At 39.3% G+C, this 20,416-nt stretch overlaps 2 protein-coding genes across 2 annotated transcripts; both read right to left on the reverse strand.

Moving 5' to 3' along the window:
• Nucleotides 1-3,867: 3,867 nt before the first annotated feature.
• LOC141772245 (guanylin-like) lies at nucleotides 3,868-6,839 on the reverse strand. Its single transcript, XM_074643034.1, has 3 exons — nucleotides 6,646-6,839; nucleotides 5,438-5,621; nucleotides 3,868-4,231 (listed from the first exon to the last, which is right to left on the reverse strand). The coding sequence occupies exons 1-3, from the start codon at nucleotides 6,715-6,717 to the stop codon at nucleotides 4,167-4,169; spliced, it is 321 nt and encodes a 106-aa protein (XP_074499135.1). The 5' UTR covers nucleotides 6,718-6,839; the 3' UTR covers nucleotides 3,868-4,166.
• Nucleotides 6,840-9,836: 2,997 nt separating this feature from the next.
• Nucleotides 9,837-17,361, reverse strand: LOC141772246 (putative beta-lactamase-like 1). Its single transcript, XM_074643036.1, has 7 exons — nucleotides 17,247-17,361; nucleotides 16,914-17,054; nucleotides 14,274-14,377; nucleotides 14,000-14,157; nucleotides 13,370-13,590; nucleotides 11,473-11,578; nucleotides 9,837-11,300 (listed from the first exon to the last, which is right to left on the reverse strand). The coding sequence occupies exons 2-7, from the start codon at nucleotides 17,017-17,019 to the stop codon at nucleotides 10,322-10,324; spliced, it is 1,674 nt and encodes a 557-aa protein (XP_074499137.1). The 5' UTR covers nucleotides 17,020-17,054; nucleotides 17,247-17,361; the 3' UTR covers nucleotides 9,837-10,321.
• Nucleotides 17,362-20,416: the final 3,055 nt, after the last annotated feature.

Genomic DNA, 20,416 nt, shown 5'->3' on the forward strand with positions numbered 1-20,416 from the left:
CTCGCTGTTTACATTCCAGATTACATGACGGATCAATTTGTGGCTCGAAAAAGTTGTAAACTATTCTGGCAAACAGATCTATCAGAAATGATTCAGACCCCTTCACTTTTTCACATTTTGTTTTTGTTACATCCGTATGCCTCATGCTCACATTTAAATGAATTTTCCCTAACTCAATACCTCATAATGACAAAGCCAGAACTGGATTTTTAGAAATGTTTATAAAATGAATACTGTATATAAATTTGAAGCGACACCCTCCATCAGAATTCTCAAGCTTCTCATATTCATGTATTTGCCCGACAAATGTTATTTCCAGTTTCTGATCCACTGAAAATGTCTTGACAATATCGGCACTCTCATCATCCTCATTTCCAGCAGCAGCAGCAGGCAGCTGAGCTGACAAACCCACTGTATGCTGCCTGCCTACTATCCAACAGCAGACTGTTACAGTACAGCTCTGATATCAGCTGCCTGCTGCTGCTGGAAACCAGGGGTTGTATTCACAAAACATCCTGAAAGTAGCTTCTAACTGGCTGAGTTAGAATAATAAAAATAAGGGGCGTGTTAGTGTAACCCACCCAAAATCTTCATCAGCATTATCATCATAATTATAATGTGACATGTAGTATAATTTTACAAACTCACTTGAATTTTAGTTTGGCAGAAAGGTGTTAAATTGATTTATGAGTTTTCTATTTCACTGCCTAATCAGACACAGATAGACCAGGCTAAGCCACTTTGTTTTGCTTAAGTCATCTTCAATTCAATTTTCAATATCTTGCAGCAGTTGTCAAACGCTTGGTGGTAATGACCTCTAGGTGGCAGCTGCGCAGCGCGGTGTGTTTTCTTTTCGATGCATGCTGCTGAGGGAGAAGACGAGAAGTTAGCTCTCTGTAAGAAAAGGAACATAAGATCCAGACCTGGGGATATTACAACGTGGTGTCTGAAAACTTTATTCTGTTGAAATAGCCCTGACATTGAGAGAGGTGTGGTGGTGTGAAGGAGGAGAGGAGCGGTTCCACTCTACATAGATTCCTAAAGCCAGGAGCGACCGTGGCTGGTGGATTGCAGATCTGGATTCTGGACTCCAGGCCTGAGCAGGACTTGGCTTTCATTCCTACTATTACACCAGTAAGATCTTTCCATCATTTGGGATTGGGAAGACCACCTCTAAAATGACTTTTGGACTAAACTAAAATAAGGACCGTAGTTGTGCACAACTAAATTAAGAGACTAAAGCTGCAGCAAAACTTAAACATCTTCTGGCCAGATTTTTAATTTTAATTGTATTTATTTATTTGTTATTATTTTTCATTCTGAGTTAATGTGGGGGTTGATTGTTGAAATTTTCAATAATATTGGTACGGAAAAATAATTATTGTGTGTCTGCGTATTATTTCTCTGAGTGAAGTCAATCATTATCTACAGCCAAAGACCAATTAAATATTCAGTGTAAATACATTGTCTTTATCCTCGAACCAGGATATCACCTTAAGATTTACTGTGGTAACCCCAGACCTTGAGATTTATTTTTTTAGTTATTGTTAGAGGCATATTTAGACTTGGTTACATTAGTCCTAACTTTATAGGGCTTAAGTGTTTAGTCTAAGAGTTATTCACAAGGATTTTAGCTGTAAAAGTCGCTCAGATAGAGGCAGTCCAGATGACTGCTGAGGAATGTGCCTCATACAAGACACTCAAACGCTCTGAAGAGGGGAACTGCAAACTTGGTGATAATTGTCGGTGTGTTTGTCACTACAAGCGACACCTTGTGAGACCTACGGGATCGCGGGCGATCCTGACTGACTTTACTGTCTTTCAGAGGCTCTAGCAGGTTCGGTTTTAGGGCTAGAGTGAAACTACATACATTAGCTGTTACTGAGAGGCTAAATGTTGCTAAATGCTAAAGTTGGGCAAAATTTTAGCAAGGAAAAACTGGCATGGCCATTTTTAAAGGGGTTCCCTTGACCTCTGACCTCAAGATATGTGAATGAAAATGTGTTCTATGAGTACCCACGAGTCTCCCCTTTACAGACATGCCCACTTTATGATAATCACATGCAGTTTTATATGTGCAGTATAAATGTTATTTTCGCCTATTCTAAAAATGGTGTGTTTGAATATTTCTGCATACTGGGGTCCCTAAACAGTCTTGAATTACATAAATTGGGTATCACTGTAAAGCAGAGACTCTTGTTGATCCAATGAGCCCAACTGTATTCATGTGTGATGATGTTAGTTCCCATAGGAGACATTTCATTGTAGTGAGACCATTTTTTTTAATTTGACCTCACTGTATAAAATGACCTGTGGTGACGTCTAGGATAATCATAGCCTCATGAAACTTTACAGCCACAAACTAGAGACATAGGGCATTCAGAGAATGGATGGATTTCCTAACTAGATTGACAATAAGGGGGTTTCTGAGAAGTTTCCAGAACTTTGCCATCCAATTGCTGAAAAATGCAATTCTTGCACAAAAAAGTTTTTTGTCACCAAATCACATCATGTCTGTGATGTTCCTCTTCTTGGTGTCTTAATGTGTTATTTTGGGGGGATTTTTGATCATTTTTATCAATTCTCAATAGGTAAAAAATGGTTAAATTTAGCACCAAATCTGTGTAACAAATGGTATCAACCGAGATATTCCTGCAACAACTTTTGAGACATAAGTGATCATGGGAATGACTATCATATACTTCATTCATAATGTTTTAAACCCTTATACACTTTTACAATTTTAATTCATTCATTCATTTTTTTCCTGAGCATCTCAAATTAATCTTCAGGTTCCCAGCTTTCAGATGATGTACACCAATTCTATGTGACATCTACTGCTGACCTGCTATCTCCCCCTAAAGACCCCCTGTACCCCCCTAAAAAAGACAAAAACTATTAAACTAAACTATCTATTGTGTGTCTCAGAGGGTTAATACAAAAAGTATTGATCAGTGCAGCTTTAATAGATGGTGGATAGATGGTAGGTTGGAGGTAGGGGCCTATTGTTTAGAGCCTGGGTTAGTATGGAATGAAAATGCACTCAGTTTACTGTGTCACCGTTGCCTCAATTAGTAGCAATCGGTCCATTCACTTGATAACATACTGAACTTAGATAACTTAGATAACATTATTGAACTTAGATAACTTAGATAACAATACTGAATGGATACACTGCCATCTCTGTCTCTGTTGGGGCCGTTACATCAACTGTTGTTTGCTCACATACAAACACAATGGACCTCTGTGATAACACTGGACATCAATGACGCAGCTGCAACACTTTTAAGTCAAGGTTACTGAGTAAGGAATCCAATCCATGTTAAGAGTGTTTGTTTAAGCACTCAGCCAGCTTCAGTAGGCAGAACGTTTTTGGCATCATTGGGCAACAATTCCATAATAACCTTTCAGCATATTGTAATTCAAATGTTCTGAGCGATAACTAGACTCCTGCCCCTCATCATGGCTCTGTTTACAGGCTTTAGAAAATCTAGCCAGTGACGGGAGACTTTGACCAATCACAGGTCATTTCAGAGAAAGAGCGTTCCTATTGGCTGTGCTCTGGCTGGTGGGCGGTGCTTGGAATTTCTTCAACTGGTCTCAACATGGCTGCCGGTTCTCAAACTTTCTTATTTTACAGCTAAACAGTACACTACAAGATGTTTCTGTAAACATTTGAGGCGAGGACACAGAGGCACATGATGTTTTTCCGATTACCTGTCTCATGCACTACTGTCAGGATATAGTAACCGTTTTATAAAAATCACTTTTTGTTAATTATATTTGCTCCATTTCTACCCGCTGCAGCTTTAAACTCTGCTTTGAAATATACAGGAATGTTCTAAAGAAATTGAGCAAAATATGCGATTTTTGTGATTTTCAAATATTTTATTGAGATTTCAATAACAAACAATGAAACAATATTTTAAAGCTTTAACCAGTTGTACAAACAATTTGACACACATGTATTCTGCTCTGTTGAAATGAGACACATTCAGCTGATGACCAAACAAACTATGGAAGACAGATTATCAGAAGAAACACATGATCAATAAGCACATGAACAAAAATATACAATGTTTTTTTGTTTTATATATCATTTTTGATTTTAGATACAGTCAAAATCAGATATTATTCGATGACAGATGACGCCACAGGTTTTACTTTCAACAGCCAGTGCAGGCAACAGACTCACAGATCTCACAGGCGTCAGCGTGGGTAGCCACCAATGCTGAAAAAGTGGGGGAAAAAACATTCACTGAAATATCCAAAGAAAATATCATAGCAATCTGGCCAGTATAGTTGAGATATCTTGAAGTGTTGCACAGATAGACTGAACATCCTTAAAAGCTCAGTATGCTTCAGATATAGTGTGGCCATTCAGAACCACTATTGACACATTTGCTTTTAGATGTGGTCGGACAACACGTCATGCAAATTAGTTTGTTTGAAGCATATACTGAAGCCTTTAGGCCTCTGCTACCGGCGGGGCAACATTACACCTGCACAGTCTGAATCGGTTGTCTTGGATATATAAAGTCAGAACGTTGTTTAGATCTGGAAACACAGTGAAAATAAAACTGATGACCAGACAGGATGGAAACAAACCTCCAGGTAAGTCAAACTTATGTGGAAAAGAAAACAAGGGTCAACAGTAAAATTATGACTCAAACTGTCTGATGTAAACGTCCATCACAGTTTACAGACCCACTTCCTGCTTCAACTTTGACCTACACTATAAAAACTGATTCAATACTTTTTAATCAAAGTTGTAGTAGTAAAATCTATTCAATTATATTACGTGTCACTTTGTTACCTTCATTTTTTTAAGTTAACAAAGTTAACGTGTAAGAAGTTACAAACGGTACCTTTAAGTAAACGTATGAAAGTATTATCAGCTAAAATGTTTTTCTGGATTCATATTACTGCTGCATTAATGTGTATGTAGCATTTTACTGCTGTAGATGTTTTAACTCCTTTATTTACTGTTGGGTAGTTTAATCTACAGCAATGCATCATATTCTGTAAGATCATCATATATTTTTGTCACTGTCCTGTGAGAACCGCGTACTGTATCTCTAAAAAGTCAGAAAAACAGCCCTGTTTTCAGCTTTGGGACGATGCCTTTTCAAGCTGATTCAAGAGGCTTTTTAAATAGTTTATTTAGCTTAAGAAGTAGGAGGATTTTCTAAACACATAAAGGAACACTTCGTCCTTCAGTTTATTCCAAACATTCAAAATCAACAAATCTGGAGATACCTGGTTTTCACTGGACATGGAGTGGATTAAAAACTGTATAAAGTTACTTAAAATGGAAATACTCAAGTAAAGTACCTCAAAACTGTACTAGAGTACAGTACTTGAGTAAATGTACTTAGTTGCTTTCCACCACTACAAATCAGACCATCACAGAAATGTCTTTAAAAATGGACGTTACCCAGCCTGGCCAGAGATGCTCCAGCGTCTTTCCTCAAACACAGAGCTCTGAAGTCTTCGGGCAGAGCCGGGTGAGAACACACAGCTGCTGCTTTGGCCTCCACCAGCCGGAGCTCCTCATCATCTCCAGTCATCAGAGTCCTCAGTGCCTTCACTGACTCCAGAGAGAAGTGAAAGTCTCCCTCCTACAAGTAATGACACGCTGTTAGCTGACGAGCAAACGTAGAGCAAAGCTGGAAATATCACAAGACACTTGCATTATAGTAATTTTCACTTGTCAACACCTGGCAACCCACATGTTGATATATGATCTCTAAAACAGTAGCAAATGATTAATTAGGGAGTTCCAGAATGTTGATTCATTTTTTGATCAGCGCTGTCTAGTTTGACCGTTTGGTCAGAGTTTGCGAGTGATTGACAGCCGGCTCTCATAGACGGCAGCTAGACGGCAGACTCCAGATCAGCTCTGACTGGTTGTTTTCCTCTGGTCTGTGAAATCTTTCAGATGCCGTTAGGAGCACCGGAGGACACAGAGGCACATGATTGTATTTCAGATTACCTGTCTCATGCACTACTGTCAGGATAAAGGGACCGTTTTATAAAAATACCTTTTTTTTTAATCATATTTGCTCCAATCTCGCCTACTGCTGCTTTAAGGGCCCTCAGCTGTGCAGAAGTGAGAAAGGAGCCAGGGTTTGAACTTCTCTCTCAGCTCTCTTTTTTTTTCATTCTTAACACAACTATTTGTCCCTTTTCAAGTAAACACCCGATTGCGACACAGCTTTGCCGGCTTTTCACTCCGCCCTCCCGTGTGGCCGTTTGAAACACCTCAACACTTTGATTTGGTCAGACAACATGTGGTATGAGCTAGTTCTGAACGAGAATACCCGACCCTTCACCTTTTTACATGAGATAAGGACAACATATCACTTAAAACATACATGTGGACAATAACAAGCTACCACCAACATGTTGTATGTACAGTCATTTGAGAAGCTCCTTCGAAATAATTTGTGATGAGTACTCATCAGTCAATGCCAGAGAAGGCAAAACCAACCACTCATATACAACTTTTCTGTCATAATAATATATAATCAAACCGCTACTGAAAAACAAGAACATTACAGAATTCACATTGACAGAATTCCAAAAACAAAATCACACATAAACTTTAGACTGACAGGTTTGGTTGGTTTCAGGCGTTCTTACCGTGACAGTCACCGCGCTGGAGGACCGGCACAAAACTATGAGGAGGACTGACACACAGATGATGGTCTTCATCTCGCTGCTTGTGATGTATAATGAACTTCTTGTTGTTCCTCTGTGAGTGTCTCTCAGCCGTGCTTTGTTCACCGTATTGCTTCAGAGTATTTATAGAGGGGTTGGCTGGTACAGAACGTGCATGGGCGAGGCCTGAAGGCTAGTTAATGATAAACAACAGGCACTGTTTATGATGTCATAAAAGTTCCCTGTTGTACCATACTGTGGAAAAAATGAGAAGAAAAGTGATGGATATTCCTTGTTTTATGTTCGTGTTGCTGATTATCATGTGCACAGGACTCTGCACTGTATGATGAAGTGGCTTCCACAACCCTTTGACAGGGTAGTTACGTAAGGTTAGACTTCTTTTTCTCTACATGGGAAATGCTCTATATACACAGATGTCTGCTCTAACATTAGTCTATGTTTAGAACAGCATGTGCACTATGTCAGGGGATATCAACTACATTTGTCCAAGGTGCCAGAGGTTTTCTAAGCAGACACTGTGGGGGCCGGACTTTTAAATTAAAAATAATTTAATTAGGCCTTTTTCTCTTGAAGACACTGAAAAAAAAAAGAAAAAAGTTAAAAAAGAGCATGTGAAAAAATAAATATAACATAATTAAAGGGACTGTTTGTAACTTTCAGAAATGCTTGTTAACAGCGACACCTGTGGCCGTTAAGTCAACGAAAGTCAGCGTCGGGCTCGCGCTTGCTCGCTCTACATAGACATGAACGAGCCTTGCTCAAAACAGAGAGGCGACACACGTCAGCTAAAACCACAATATCACTCTATATTTCACCTGCTTGGCAGTAATGTTAGCTGACCAGACAAAGGTCTCTCCATGAATCAATGCTGATCCTAGTGTTGGCTTTTCCTGCCTCAGCCTCCGGGGCTGAAAAAGGAAGAGAAACGTTATCGTCTCCCGACTGCGCCCGCAGGGAGAAACCGGCACCTGGTCGGAGACGATAACGTTTCTCGCTGCAGAGCCCCGTCACTTCACAAGACACGGGAAACCTCTGTTGGTCTGGAGGAGCTGCAGCAGTTATTTCTGCACAAACGTCCACTGTACATTCACTAGATATTCTCAGAGCTAAACTAACTCTTCTGCAGTGTGTAATGTGCACGCAGGAACGTGAGGTGGAGCGAGAATGCGCGCTATGGGTGAGTGTAGGCAGGCAGAGGAGCGGTCTGAACAGCGTAGCCACATGTGAGCGCGCATGGGACACCGACCCGGTAGATTTATACGTGTAAAAAGTTACAAACAGTCCCTTTAAAGTTAGGCATTGAACTCAAATAGTTAAAGTTAGTCATTGAACTCAAATAGTTAAAGTTAGGCATTGAACTCGAACAGTTAATGTTAAGCATTGACCTTTAATAGTTAAGGTTAGTATAGGGCGTCGGGCAGCGAGTCTCGAGTTTTTGAAAGTTATAAAAAACATGAAATCACTTTTTAACCACATGCTTAATGACCTGCAATTTTACGGAAACACTTTGAGTGACTACTGTTTTATGTAATTTTACATGCATTTCTTCATTATCATGAACAGTAAAAAATATCCCTTCACATTTATTGTAAAATTACATTTAAAATATATACAAATACAATAAATTGCCATTAAAAAACACAATATAAAACCTAATTATTTGCATTTCTAAAGGTAAACCTTTAATTTACTGCAAATATCTGTAATACTTTTTCGTTGTTTTAGGGGGGTACATGGGTAAATCAGTTGTAGTCATAAACCAGAAAAAAAACATATAAACAATTAATCAATTAATTTTAATGAATTAGTTAATTAAGATTTGGTGCCAAATTTAACTATATCTTACCACTCGAAAAAGTGTGAAAATCATCACAAATTATGAAAAACGCCCTCCAAAATACCACATGAAGACACCAAAACCATGAGGAACATCATAGAAATATTTGATATCAAAAACTTTTGACATTTTAAGATTTCTGTAAGAATTGCATTTTTCGGCAATTGGATAGTGAGCACCTCTGTTATGGAAACCGCTCAGAAACCCCGATTTTCAACACACCTAGGGAAGCCATACATTTTATGAATGCCCTAGGTCTCTAGTTTGTGGTTGTAGTTTGTAAATTTATGAGGCTGTGATTATCCTAGAGGTCACAACAGGTCATTTTATACAGCGACGTCAAATTTAAAAAAAATAGTCTCACTACAATGAATTTGAACTGAATCCACAAGAGTCTCAGCTTTCTAGTCATGCCCCAATAATGCAATTCTAAGACTGTTTAGGCGAAAATAACACTTTTATACTGCATGAAAAACTGCGTTGTCTTTGCCCAAAACTGCATCGGATAAGCATGTCTGTAACGGGAGGTCCTATGGGTACCCACAGAATTCATTTTCATTCAGATATCTTGAGGTGAAAGGTCGAGGGACCCCTGCAAATATGGTCATTCCAGTTTTTCCCTCACCATTATTTGTCCCCTTCCAGATAAACTAGCATGACATGTACATACCTTAGATCATCTAGTTTCATATGATACCAATATCTTCAGCTTAACTTTGCTAAGCTTTACCGCTAGCCTACTAAAGCCTCTTAAAGACAGTGATGTTGGCCGGGATCGCCGGTGATCTCAGAGGGACCTCTGTCACTGACCAAGCACTTTCACATTCACTGCGTTGGGAAGTCCTGCTGCTATGCGGGAGCTATTGTCTTTTGCAACACAAAGCCTCTTTTTATGAATGAATTGAATGTAATTCTATTTAATTAGTTTGATGTAATTTAATTGATTTATTTTAATTGAATTTATTTGATTTAATTTATTTATTTAAATAGATTTAATGTAAGTAAATTATTTGATTTAAATTAATTAATTAAATGTAATTCAAGTGATGTATTTTAATTCAATTAATTTTCAGTTTCAGTTCGCAGCTAACGCTGTGTCAAAAGGGAGATCTGATGTCATTTTTGACGCTGTTTTGAATTGTTATATTATATTGAACACCGTTTCTTGTGTATGCATATGGGGTGTTATAACGTAGCGTGGTTCAATGGATAGACTACTTTTCTGATCACCTCAGTGTTGACTGTATGTCTACCAATATGTAAAAAACTTGCATTTACATGTATATTGATGTTTACATGTACATTTTCACTTAATGAACACTTGGTAAACATTAATACCATGAGTTTTTATTAATCATATTATTTTGTAATGGCATTGTAAGCATGTTCACATGATTCCCTGGTGGATTCAAATCTTGAAAAACTTGACCACTTGACATTTCAATGAGTTCCAGGTCACAATGTAGGCACTTAATTGTTGAAGAGGAATACTGCCACGTTGTCCATTAACCAAACACATCTAAGGAAACATTTATACATGCGGTCATCAGTTTTGGTTTGCTTGTGCTAATTAAAGATTCCTTTGGAGATCCGGAAGACTAGATGATAAAATTTGTATTATAAGCAGAGGAGTATTAAATAAATAATATTAGAATACAAGTTCAGATTAATCACATGAACCCAAGAGAGCATCACATGACCACTGAGACAACAATTGAAAACTGCCATGTGTTTACCACATCAAGTTTCCCACTGCATTAATCCTTGACACAACCCTGTGTCCAAGTTGAGTTCCTGTCTTTATGAAGTAAAGAATGGTCTGCCAGCTATCCTTGTCACCCAGTAAGTGTTGAGTCCTGGGGAATCAAACCCTGGCGACACACCTTTCTCGTTGAAGAGGTAAAAGTTGAAGAGCTGTCTGTCCTGTGCCTCCAGGGAGACGGAGGCGCTGTTAACTTTCAGCTTGCAAGGGTACGGGCTCTCAAACACCACCCTGAACACCCTGTCCTGCAGGTAATCCAGCCGAATAGTTCGGTACTTGATTGGGACAGTTGTGTCCACCTGTGGTCCAAACTGCTGCATCACCAGCACCCCATCTGAGTCCACCTTAATCTCATAGAAAGTCATATTCTTGTAGGTGAAAAAGCCCACATATGGAGCTGGGTCGGGCGGCGGTCTGAGAGTTCGTTGTGCGTCCCTAAAAGCTCTCTCCACTGCGGGGATGAGATAGCTGTAGGCCTGTCTCACAAGGTCCTGGTCTGCAGGCCGAACCCCGGCCATCAGGACCACCAGTCCCAGTTTGAGCCGTGGCACCAGGGAGAGGGTGGCCGCATAACCGTCCAGGTCGCCGTCCTTCCTCACCACGTCATAACCAAACTGCTCGTTGATCTCCCACGGTGTGCCGGTGGAGTTGGCGAAGTAGCCGCTGTGGCATTTGAAGACCGGGGTTAGCATGGTGTTCATGGTGTCCTGGCGGAGCAGGGTCCCGCCATACGCGCCGAGAAGAGCCATCATGAGCTTGGCCATGTCAGCTGCTGTGGAATACATTTGGCCTGCAGGTCGGTACCAGCCGAGGTTGTAGAGGGGAGCTGGCTGGCCATTGCTGTACACACCCACAGCCATCTGCCTCTGAACGGACGGAGTAAAGCTGAAACCTGTGTCCTCCATGCTGAGCCGCTCCAGAACATTTTTGGACACCCAGCTCTCAAAGTCGGAGCCAGTCATCTTCTTGGCCAAGACGTTGGCCAATAAGGAAAAAGCAACATTGCTGTAGTGGCATCTGAGGGAAAAGAGAGAGATGTTCACAAATTCCCTCTGGATACAAAATACCAAAAGGATCCTTGTTCTATACATAGACATCAACGTCTTTCTTTTCACACCATAAAAATGCACAGAAGGTTTAAAGTCACCACAGTCAAAAATAGAGCAACACAGGAAGGAAACAGACTTACTTGGTGCCTGGATCTGCCACGAGGATATCATCCTGTAACAAATTAAGGGCTGCCTCTGTGTCTCCGCTCCAAAGAAGATTAGTTGACCTTAATCTTCTGGGTAACCCTGTGAAAATATTAGAAAACCTTAGTGAGTAAAACATTCATCCATGAAGTCTGTATCTGCAGAGACCCGGCAGGCCTCTGCCTTTATTTTCTCGTATCTGTTCATTTTGCTGTGTTCATGGTGTCAGCCTCTATAAAAACATAGCGACCAGGTTCTAATGTTCCATCGTAAGCACTCAGCCAATAGGAAGCTCCAAAATTGGTGAAACACAGCACCGAAAAAGCGCAAATATAGTGAGGCAAAATGCCAAGGGGACAAAGCTCGTTCCAAAACGCACCCGATTCAACTGTTATCAGGCCATTAAATAGGCGTTATCAGTCGCTATAAGCACCGCAGATTTGGGTCATTAGGGGCCTACTACACCTAGTACATTTAAAAAAAAAAGTGAAAAAGGTAAAAGTGAAACTTAAAAGCAACATGTTCTAAGATGTTGTAAAACTGAATGAAATGTCACCTTTTGAACACAAACAAAAAGGCTTCTTAGGTTTAGGCAAAAACAACAGTTAGGTTTAGGCAATAAAACTACAACTTCACTTCTTTAGGTTTAGGCAACAAAAAAAAAATGTGTTTTGGGTTAAAATACCTGGGAACACAAAGACAACTACACATTATTGGTTTCACACAGGATGTGAATTCCGGTCTCCTGGGTGAAACTTTTCCTCGAGTGCCAACATAAGGGCGACTTTTTTTTTGTTCGGAATGTAATGTTTCCCTCAAGATGAATACTAATAAGTGATTCTGATAGACTTGTGTCCTCAGCAGGGCTTCCCCTCTGGCAATCCCTCCTCTTCAATCTGAGCATACCGAGCTCATTAGCTCTATATCTGGACAAGCTCAGTGTAAATATAGCTTCTGTCTCTGTTCGTGTGAGTCCAGGTTAGCTAAGGTGCTGTTGTGGGCGGTAAAGACATGTCCTTATCAGAAGTTACATGGCGAGTATGAGAGTCTAGACCTACATTTTGACCAATGTGCTTCCTTCACACACTGCTGCTGAGCTATTTGACTGTGATGTAATGGGATGGTAGGAAGTGGAAGCACCAGTTACACAATGTAACAGCTTTGTTATGAACTTGCCACTTCGAGAGGTGCAATGCAGCATTTAGTGGAAATGCAGGAAATCTTGTGTCTTTTGTAGTAAAGTAAGAGTGTGGAGGTCAGGATGGTGGATGGGGATAGTGCATTGAATTTTCATGAGGCAAACTGGAGTCCTGTCAAAGACCAGCAGCTAATGATTGCTTTTTTAACCCTTACCGCAATCTTTCATTGACAGCATCTGATACCCCCCTTACGAAAAAGTAGTATACATCAAGTTTATTTTATGTATACTAATATCAGTGTACTAGTAGTATACTTTAAAATGTACTTCTTGGGACTAAATTGGCTCACTTTTTAGTCTATAAAAGTCTACTTTAAGTGTAAGAATAGTAAACTTTGAGTACACAATACATCTAAGTTGTATTTTGCTCTGCAACTATATTATGAAGTGAACTACTACAAGTGAATATTATCTCTCTCCGTTGACTACCGTTCATATTTTTTCCGAAATAAGGTCCCGTGGGAGTGCACCAGAAGGGGCGGGACTTCGGCTCTCTATCGGGAGCACAAAAGGGAGGCAGAGGAACTTGATTTTTTTTTTTTTTTTTACATATTATCTGTCTCATGTATACTGCTGTCAGGATACAGTGATAGTTTGAGCAAATATGACAAAAAGTTATTTTCATTAACTGTAGCTTTAATGTGGATTATCAAAGATGGTGGCTACGTCATTAAAAACATTATTTGTGTGGTTACCAGAGAGCTGGCTGGCCATCCTGCGCAGGCTGAGTGCAGGATAGCGGTGGCCGAGGGTCCTGGCTGACGAGGACGCCGGTCCCCCACCTTTCCACAGCGGGTCCTTAATGGTGAAGTTGTCCGCATATTTCTCCAGAGGGTCATCCAGAGATTCCACCACGCCGTCCTCCCACAGCTTGTATAGCATCAGTGTGGGGAAGATCTTAGAGAGGCTTGCAATTCTGTAATGACAGTGATTAAAGTGAGCGCAATACATGCATATTCCGATTGATTTAATTTATCCTGGTTTAACAATAACGTTGCTGCTGCACAGATCAGATTTAAGCATTTAATGTATTGAGTGGGTCAGTCTCATTGATCACAGGTCCTATATGAAGCTTAATACAATGAAGGTCTAATCCTAATACTAACTCTAAGCCTCAGACCAAATGGAAGAATTAGACGGCACATTACATCATGTGGTAATGATTATTGTTCAGATGGAGTTGCTAATGGACTGGCTGAGCAGCTTTTAGGACTGATATCATTATGTGGCATTTACACAAATCACCTCTTCCCTTTTGTCATATCTGTGTCATATTTTATGTTAATCCCTTCCACACCTATTCTGCGGGGGACTGTAAATCTCACCTGTACACTGTGTACTCGTTGGGTGGTGACGAGAAGGGGTCGCTTCCGTTCTTCTTGCCAAAGTTTCCATTCCACAGAACAGAGTCGTTTAAAACCACGATGGCTGATATCGCTGGCAGCCTGGCGGCGTGAACGCGCGTCTTCAGGAGTACATCTATCTGTTATAGGAGAAAATTCAGTACGACTTAACTGTAAAACTATAACAATATCTAGAATGTCCACATGGTAAAACATTTTAATACGAATAATAAAAAATGAGTTGAAAGAGATTCACCCTTTCTAAGGCCACCCTCAGTGATGTGATGGGATGTTTGAGGGGCACAGGCTCAGGGAAGAGAGGGCACATCTGCTCAACTGGTGTTTGATTTACAACCACTTCTGTGGAAAAAGGGGAAGAAGGCAGAGTCATCATGTATGAAACGTGTAGACACAACTTATCTATCTGTCACTGTTGTGGATATACAGTACACCCTAATTGTACAACCACAGATGCGCAGTGTGGCGGTTTGGCAGGTCCCATGCAGGTGTGACTGTGGATAACTTGATGATTTAGGGCTTTGCAGAAATTGATCAAATGTGTAAAAACATTTTGACCATTTAACTCAGCAGTTTGTTGTCAATCCGTCAAAAATAGACTAGTTCCAGGACCTGTTTAGCGTAGTGTAGCGTAGCGTAGCACAAAGACAGGACAGCCAAGCTCATTCAAAAGTAACAGCCTACCTTCCAACATCTCCAATGCCGTCTACCCTTACAAAGAAGTAGTATACTTCAAGTTTATTTTACAAATTAAACTTAAGTATAGTTCAAGTATATTCCCAAGTATACTTTATGTAATAAATATCAATGTGCTAGAAGTATGCTTGTAAGTGTACTACTTCAATACTTCTTGGGACTAAATTTTCCCACTTTTTAATTTATAAAAGTATACTTTTATACTTTTATCCTTTAAATGTAAGAGTAGTAAACTTTGAGTACGCAACTAGTTTACATCACAGTTGTATTTTGTACTGCAACTATAATATGAACTACACTACAAGTGAACTTATAGCCCTTGTAGCCCATGTTTTATGAAAGCACACTTTAAAGTATACTCTTAGTAAACTACTAGTTTAATAGTTTTTTTACTGCAAGTATACTTTATCAGTGAACTTATAGTACTTAGTCCAAATATACTTATACTTTCCTGTATACTTTTCAGTATAAGCCAAGTATACTTGGAATTTTCTGTATACTTGCAAGTAAACTGAAAGTAAACTCTCTTATTTTAAGTTTAAAAGAAGTATACTAGTAGCATACTCGAATAAACGTCTTTTTTGTAAGGGTATTGCTTATGTTGTATCTTGTGTGATAAACACATGCAGAAAACAAAACAGTGTAGTTTAGCCATTATAGTGTTTGGTTTTATCAACTTTCAGCAAAAGAGAGAAAAAAGAAAAACGGACAAAACTGAACTGCATGAACTGCATGCTTCCCTCTATTTGGGATTTGATGGACATAAAAATAATAATTGATGATCTTTTCTTCCCCGTCAGAGATCTGTCCATCTTGTATTTTACATATTTTCTGTCGACTGAATAAATCTGGCAAACCTGAATCTTGATAGCCTTGCCTCTCATTTGGTTATCTTTTCGTCATAAGTCAATTAATTCCACTTTAGATGCTCTCCACATTTATTCCTCAAGACACCTAAGGCACGACAAATCTTCAGACAATACAGAAGAGTCTTAAAGGGTTGGTTTACTGAAATTCTGAAAGAAAAATCTATTGGTAGTCGTGCAGATAGTTTTGGTTTCATTTTTCCAGGTCACTATATCCTGATAGTAGTGCATGAGACAGGTAATCTGAAAAATGGTGCTCTAACGGCATCTGCATGATTTCACAGACCGGAGGAAAACAACCAGTCAGAGCAGATCTGGAGTCTGCCGTCCAGCTGCCGTATATGTAGCTGTCAATCACTGGCGAACTCCGACCAAATGGTCAAACTAGGCAGCGCTGATCAAATAGGAATCAATATTCTGTTACTGTAATGCCTATTTCTTGCCTCAAATGTTTTCAGAAACATCTTGTAGTGTACTGTTGAGCTGTAAAATGAGAAAGTTTGTGACCCGGCAGCCTAACATTTTTTACAGCCTGAAAACAGAGCCATGAGGAGGTGCAGAAGTCTAGTTTTCTCTCAGAACACTTGAATTACAATATGCTGAAAGGTTATTATGGAATTTTTGCCCAATGATGCCAAAAAGTGTCTGCCTACTGAAGCTTTAACTAATACGGTTTTATATTAGGGGAGTGTTCTGCAGTTTGTAAAATATATGTAACTATTACATGTATTACAATTAAAGGTCTAAAACATAATTTATAGTATTGGTGGTAGTAGGGAATACAGTTTTTTGTTACAACAAAAATCCAGCATGTACACACTAGCTGTAAAACAATCATATTGTGTAGTTCAAGTTCTGTAAATATGTCAACCTGCTTTCTATTTCCCATGGGTACCAGGTTATAAAGCTGACTTGTTTTTATTACAGTATGTGACTTATTGATTACTTCAGGCACAGCGTGTTTGACATAATCAGACTGTACACCCTGAAGCCAAATTCAGATTTATATCACATACAACGCATGAAGCCGGTGACCTGACATTTCCGGCACTGCTCAGCGCCACCTTCGCTCCTCCTCCTTGTCACTCGGCAGGAGTTAAAATCTGCTTTAACACGGTTTCTAATCCTGCTGCCACTATTTCGGGCTTTGTGTAATCCTGCTGCAGCTCCTGTAAACGAGCAATCACACCAAAGAGGCTAAATATGGCCCAGGTCCAAAGGTAATTCCAGGTTGGAAAGTCAAACTGTATGTCTTTAAAAAAGTCTATGTGTGGGTGTTCTGAGGGGTTTAATCTGTGTTGCCTGACAAACTTTACCTGTCTTCAGCTTTGTCTTCCTATACTGCCATATGAAGCTGCAGGTCATGACCACGGAGAGCAGAAAGAAGACAACCATGCCCAGCATGGTCCATTTCACCTTCATCTTGCCTACTGGTTGTTACAGGCAGCAGACAAAGTCTAGAAAGAAATGTTAACGTTAGTAAAACATATTGAAGAATGAGTGCACCTCAACATAAAGCACAAACCTCTTAGGCACGTTTTTCATGACATTTGACAAATACTTTTCTTTGACATGTTTAGTTTTCCAGAAAAGATTACATGAAAATTGCTTTCACAAACAGCAGCTGCAGGACAGATCATTTAGCTTACCAAAGGAGGGAAGACATTATCTTTGTGTCATTCTTCATCTTCAGACTGCAAAAATCCCCAATTTCATTTCCTGCGAGGTCCACGGGACTGCGTGAACTCAGCTCTACTGCTCCTGAGCATTCACTGGCCACAGAGCATTACCTACATGTACTTAATCCTGACTGTGATCCCTTGCTCCAGATGAAGGGCCGATTCTATTCCCACTCCACGGTGACATCATAATCTGCTGGGAGATTCAGCCGTATAGAGCCAAATGTATAAGGAAGGGCCGTGGAACGGAAACCTGCTAAGCGCTCATTCTCAACAATCAAATCATCTGACATTCTCTGGGGTTAATTCCACGCACGCATCACTCATCCACTGCCGGATGCACTTCATCATAGTATCAGAAGGATGGGGGGGAGGGTTAAATGTCATGTGGGCATAAAGATTTACCAGATATGAACAAGCATAGGTCTGATGGTCGCATGCAGAGGAAACAAACTACATTTTTTTTTTTTTTAATCTTTAAGATGGGTGCTATGTAGAGCCAGAATGGTTTCTGCAAGAGAACACACAGAAACAATTTGACCTCACTGTATAAAATGACCTATTGTGACCTCTAGGATAATCACAGCCTCATGAAACTTTACAACCACAAACTAGAGACCCAGTGCATTAAAGCTTCAGTAGGCAGTATTTTTTGGCATCATTGGGCAAAAGTTCCATAATAACTTTTCAGCATATTGTAATTCAAGTGTTTAGAGAGAAAATTAGACTTCTGCACCTCCTCATGGCTCTGTTTTCAGGCTTTAAAAATCTAGCCTGTGACAGAAGACTTTGGCAAATCACTGGTCATTTCAGAGAGAGAGAGCGTTCCTATTGGCCGTGTTCCGGCTGGCTCATTTTACATATAAACAGTACACTACAAGATGATTCTGAAAACATTTGAGGCGAGAAATAGGTATTAACGTAACTGAATATTGATTCATATTTGATCAGCGCTGCCTAGTTTGACCGTTTGGTCGGAGTTCACGAGTGATTGACAGCCGGCTCTCATAGACAGCAGCTGGATGTCAGACTCCAGATCAGCTCTGATTGGTTGTTTTCCTCCGGTCTGTGAAGTCTTGCAGATGCCGTTAGGAGCATCGGAGGACACAAAGGACACAGAGGATTTACCTGTCTCATGCACTACTGTCAGGATATAGTGACCGTTTTATAAAAATGTATTTTTTTAATCATATTTGCTCCATAAAGGGAAGTTTTTTCTTGCCACTGTCGCACCAGTGCTTGCTCATGAATAGATGTTCCCACTGGGATCCTTCTGGTGGTCTCTGTTGAGTGGGCAGTGCCTGTCTTACAGTAAATTGGGGCAGGATTTTCATCATCCACTCCTATATATTATACCCATTTGGCCAGGAGGGCTCCCATTACAAAAATAAGTTTATTCAAGTGTGCTATTAGTATACTTAGTATACCTATAAGTTCACTTGTAGTTTAGTTCATATTATAGTTGCAGTACAAAATACAACTTGGCTGTAAACTAGTTGTGTACTCAAAGTTTAGTACTCTTACATTTAAAATATACTTAAAAGTATACTTTTATAAACTAAAAAGTGGGCCAATTTAGTCCCAAGAAGTATTGAAGTACACTTACAAGTATACTACTAGTACATTGATATTAGTATACTTTTTACATAAAGTATATTTGGGATTATACTTGAACTATAATTAAGTTTACTTTATTAAATACATTTGAAGTATACTTTTGTTTTTGTAAGGGTCCTCAGACCTGCTGCACCTCCCCTGTCTCTCTATCCTCCTCCTCAATGATAAGATGTATGTAGTGTTCTGTGTAGGAGGCTCCTCAACACGGATCTCTATGTTGTAAGAGTTTCAAGTTTCACATTATTTATTGTCATATAACAATTACAGAGAAGCAGTTGTTGGCAATGAACATCTTAGATCTCAGGCTCCCTCCAACAATGCTCATTAAATAGGTTTAAATAGAAAATCATGCAAGTAAAAAAAAGAGAGAATCTAAGACATAAAATAATGCAAGTTTAAATATAGGAATACAATATAACATATATAAAATCAAATAATATAAATTTTTTGAAATGTAGTAAATGTATATGCGAAATGAGAAATAATAAATAGATATACAGAGATGTAAACAGGTTGTAAAACAGTAAGTAAAAGTATATAAAGATAAAGTGACGGTATAAAGAGCTGGTTAGAGTTTAGATGAAGCTCCTGGTCTGTGTGAGTGGGTTTCCAGTCATCCACATACTCTAGACTAGACATCAGGGGGTGTAGGAGCTGTTGCCAGGGCGATCTGTTCAAAATGTTTCATGTACAAGTTGTTATTTGTTGCCTCCAAATGATGTATTTATGTGCAGTTACCTCTCCAACCACTAGATGGAACTGTACACTTTAAATAAATCATAAATAAATACATCATGCAGTCTCTCCCCTGTACTCTAGTTGTAAGAGCATCCAATCATGTCTGCTTTTCATGTACAGGGCTTTTTTATAATAGGTTATACAATCATAATTTCTTACCTCACACATATAGTAAGGACATGTTGTATCAACATTGATCTTCATTTTTCAAATCTTGGGCTCAAAAAATTATTATACTTGTAGCTCAGTTGTTTAACCTGGATGGTACTTTATTCATTTATAAAAGGTTTTTATTCAATATATGTAATACCTGAGGATTTCACAAAGGTTTTTTGTGCAATTGTGTCTGTATGCTATTTGGACCAATAAAGTAATTAATCATTAGTCCTTACCCATGATACTCCAGACCACAGGTCCAAATCTCATCCCAACTCGTCACAAACTGACGCTTTGTTGGATCCCTTGGCGTAATATATATCACTCAATCATATAATATGTCACTCTTTATTTGTATAGTACTGGTCATACAAACTGTTGTGATGCTTCAAGACAAAAACATATATATATATATATATATATATATACAGGCTACGTGTGTGTTGAATAGAAATGTATGACATCTGTACGTTCTTGTCACATTATGCCACGTTGTGAACTGAATTAAAAGTAAATATATTAAGGCTGTCAAAGTTAACGCGATAATAATGCGTTAACGCAAATTTCTTTTAATGCCACTAATTTTTTAAGGCATTAAGGTCACTTGCATTTTTAGGTTGTAGCTGGTT

The sequence above is a fragment of the Sebastes fasciatus genome, chromosome 8, assembly GCF_043250625.1.
Source record: "Sebastes fasciatus isolate fSebFas1 chromosome 8, fSebFas1.pri, whole genome shotgun sequence".
NCBI classification, from domain to species: Eukaryota; Metazoa; Chordata; class Actinopteri; order Perciformes; family Sebastidae; genus Sebastes; species Sebastes fasciatus.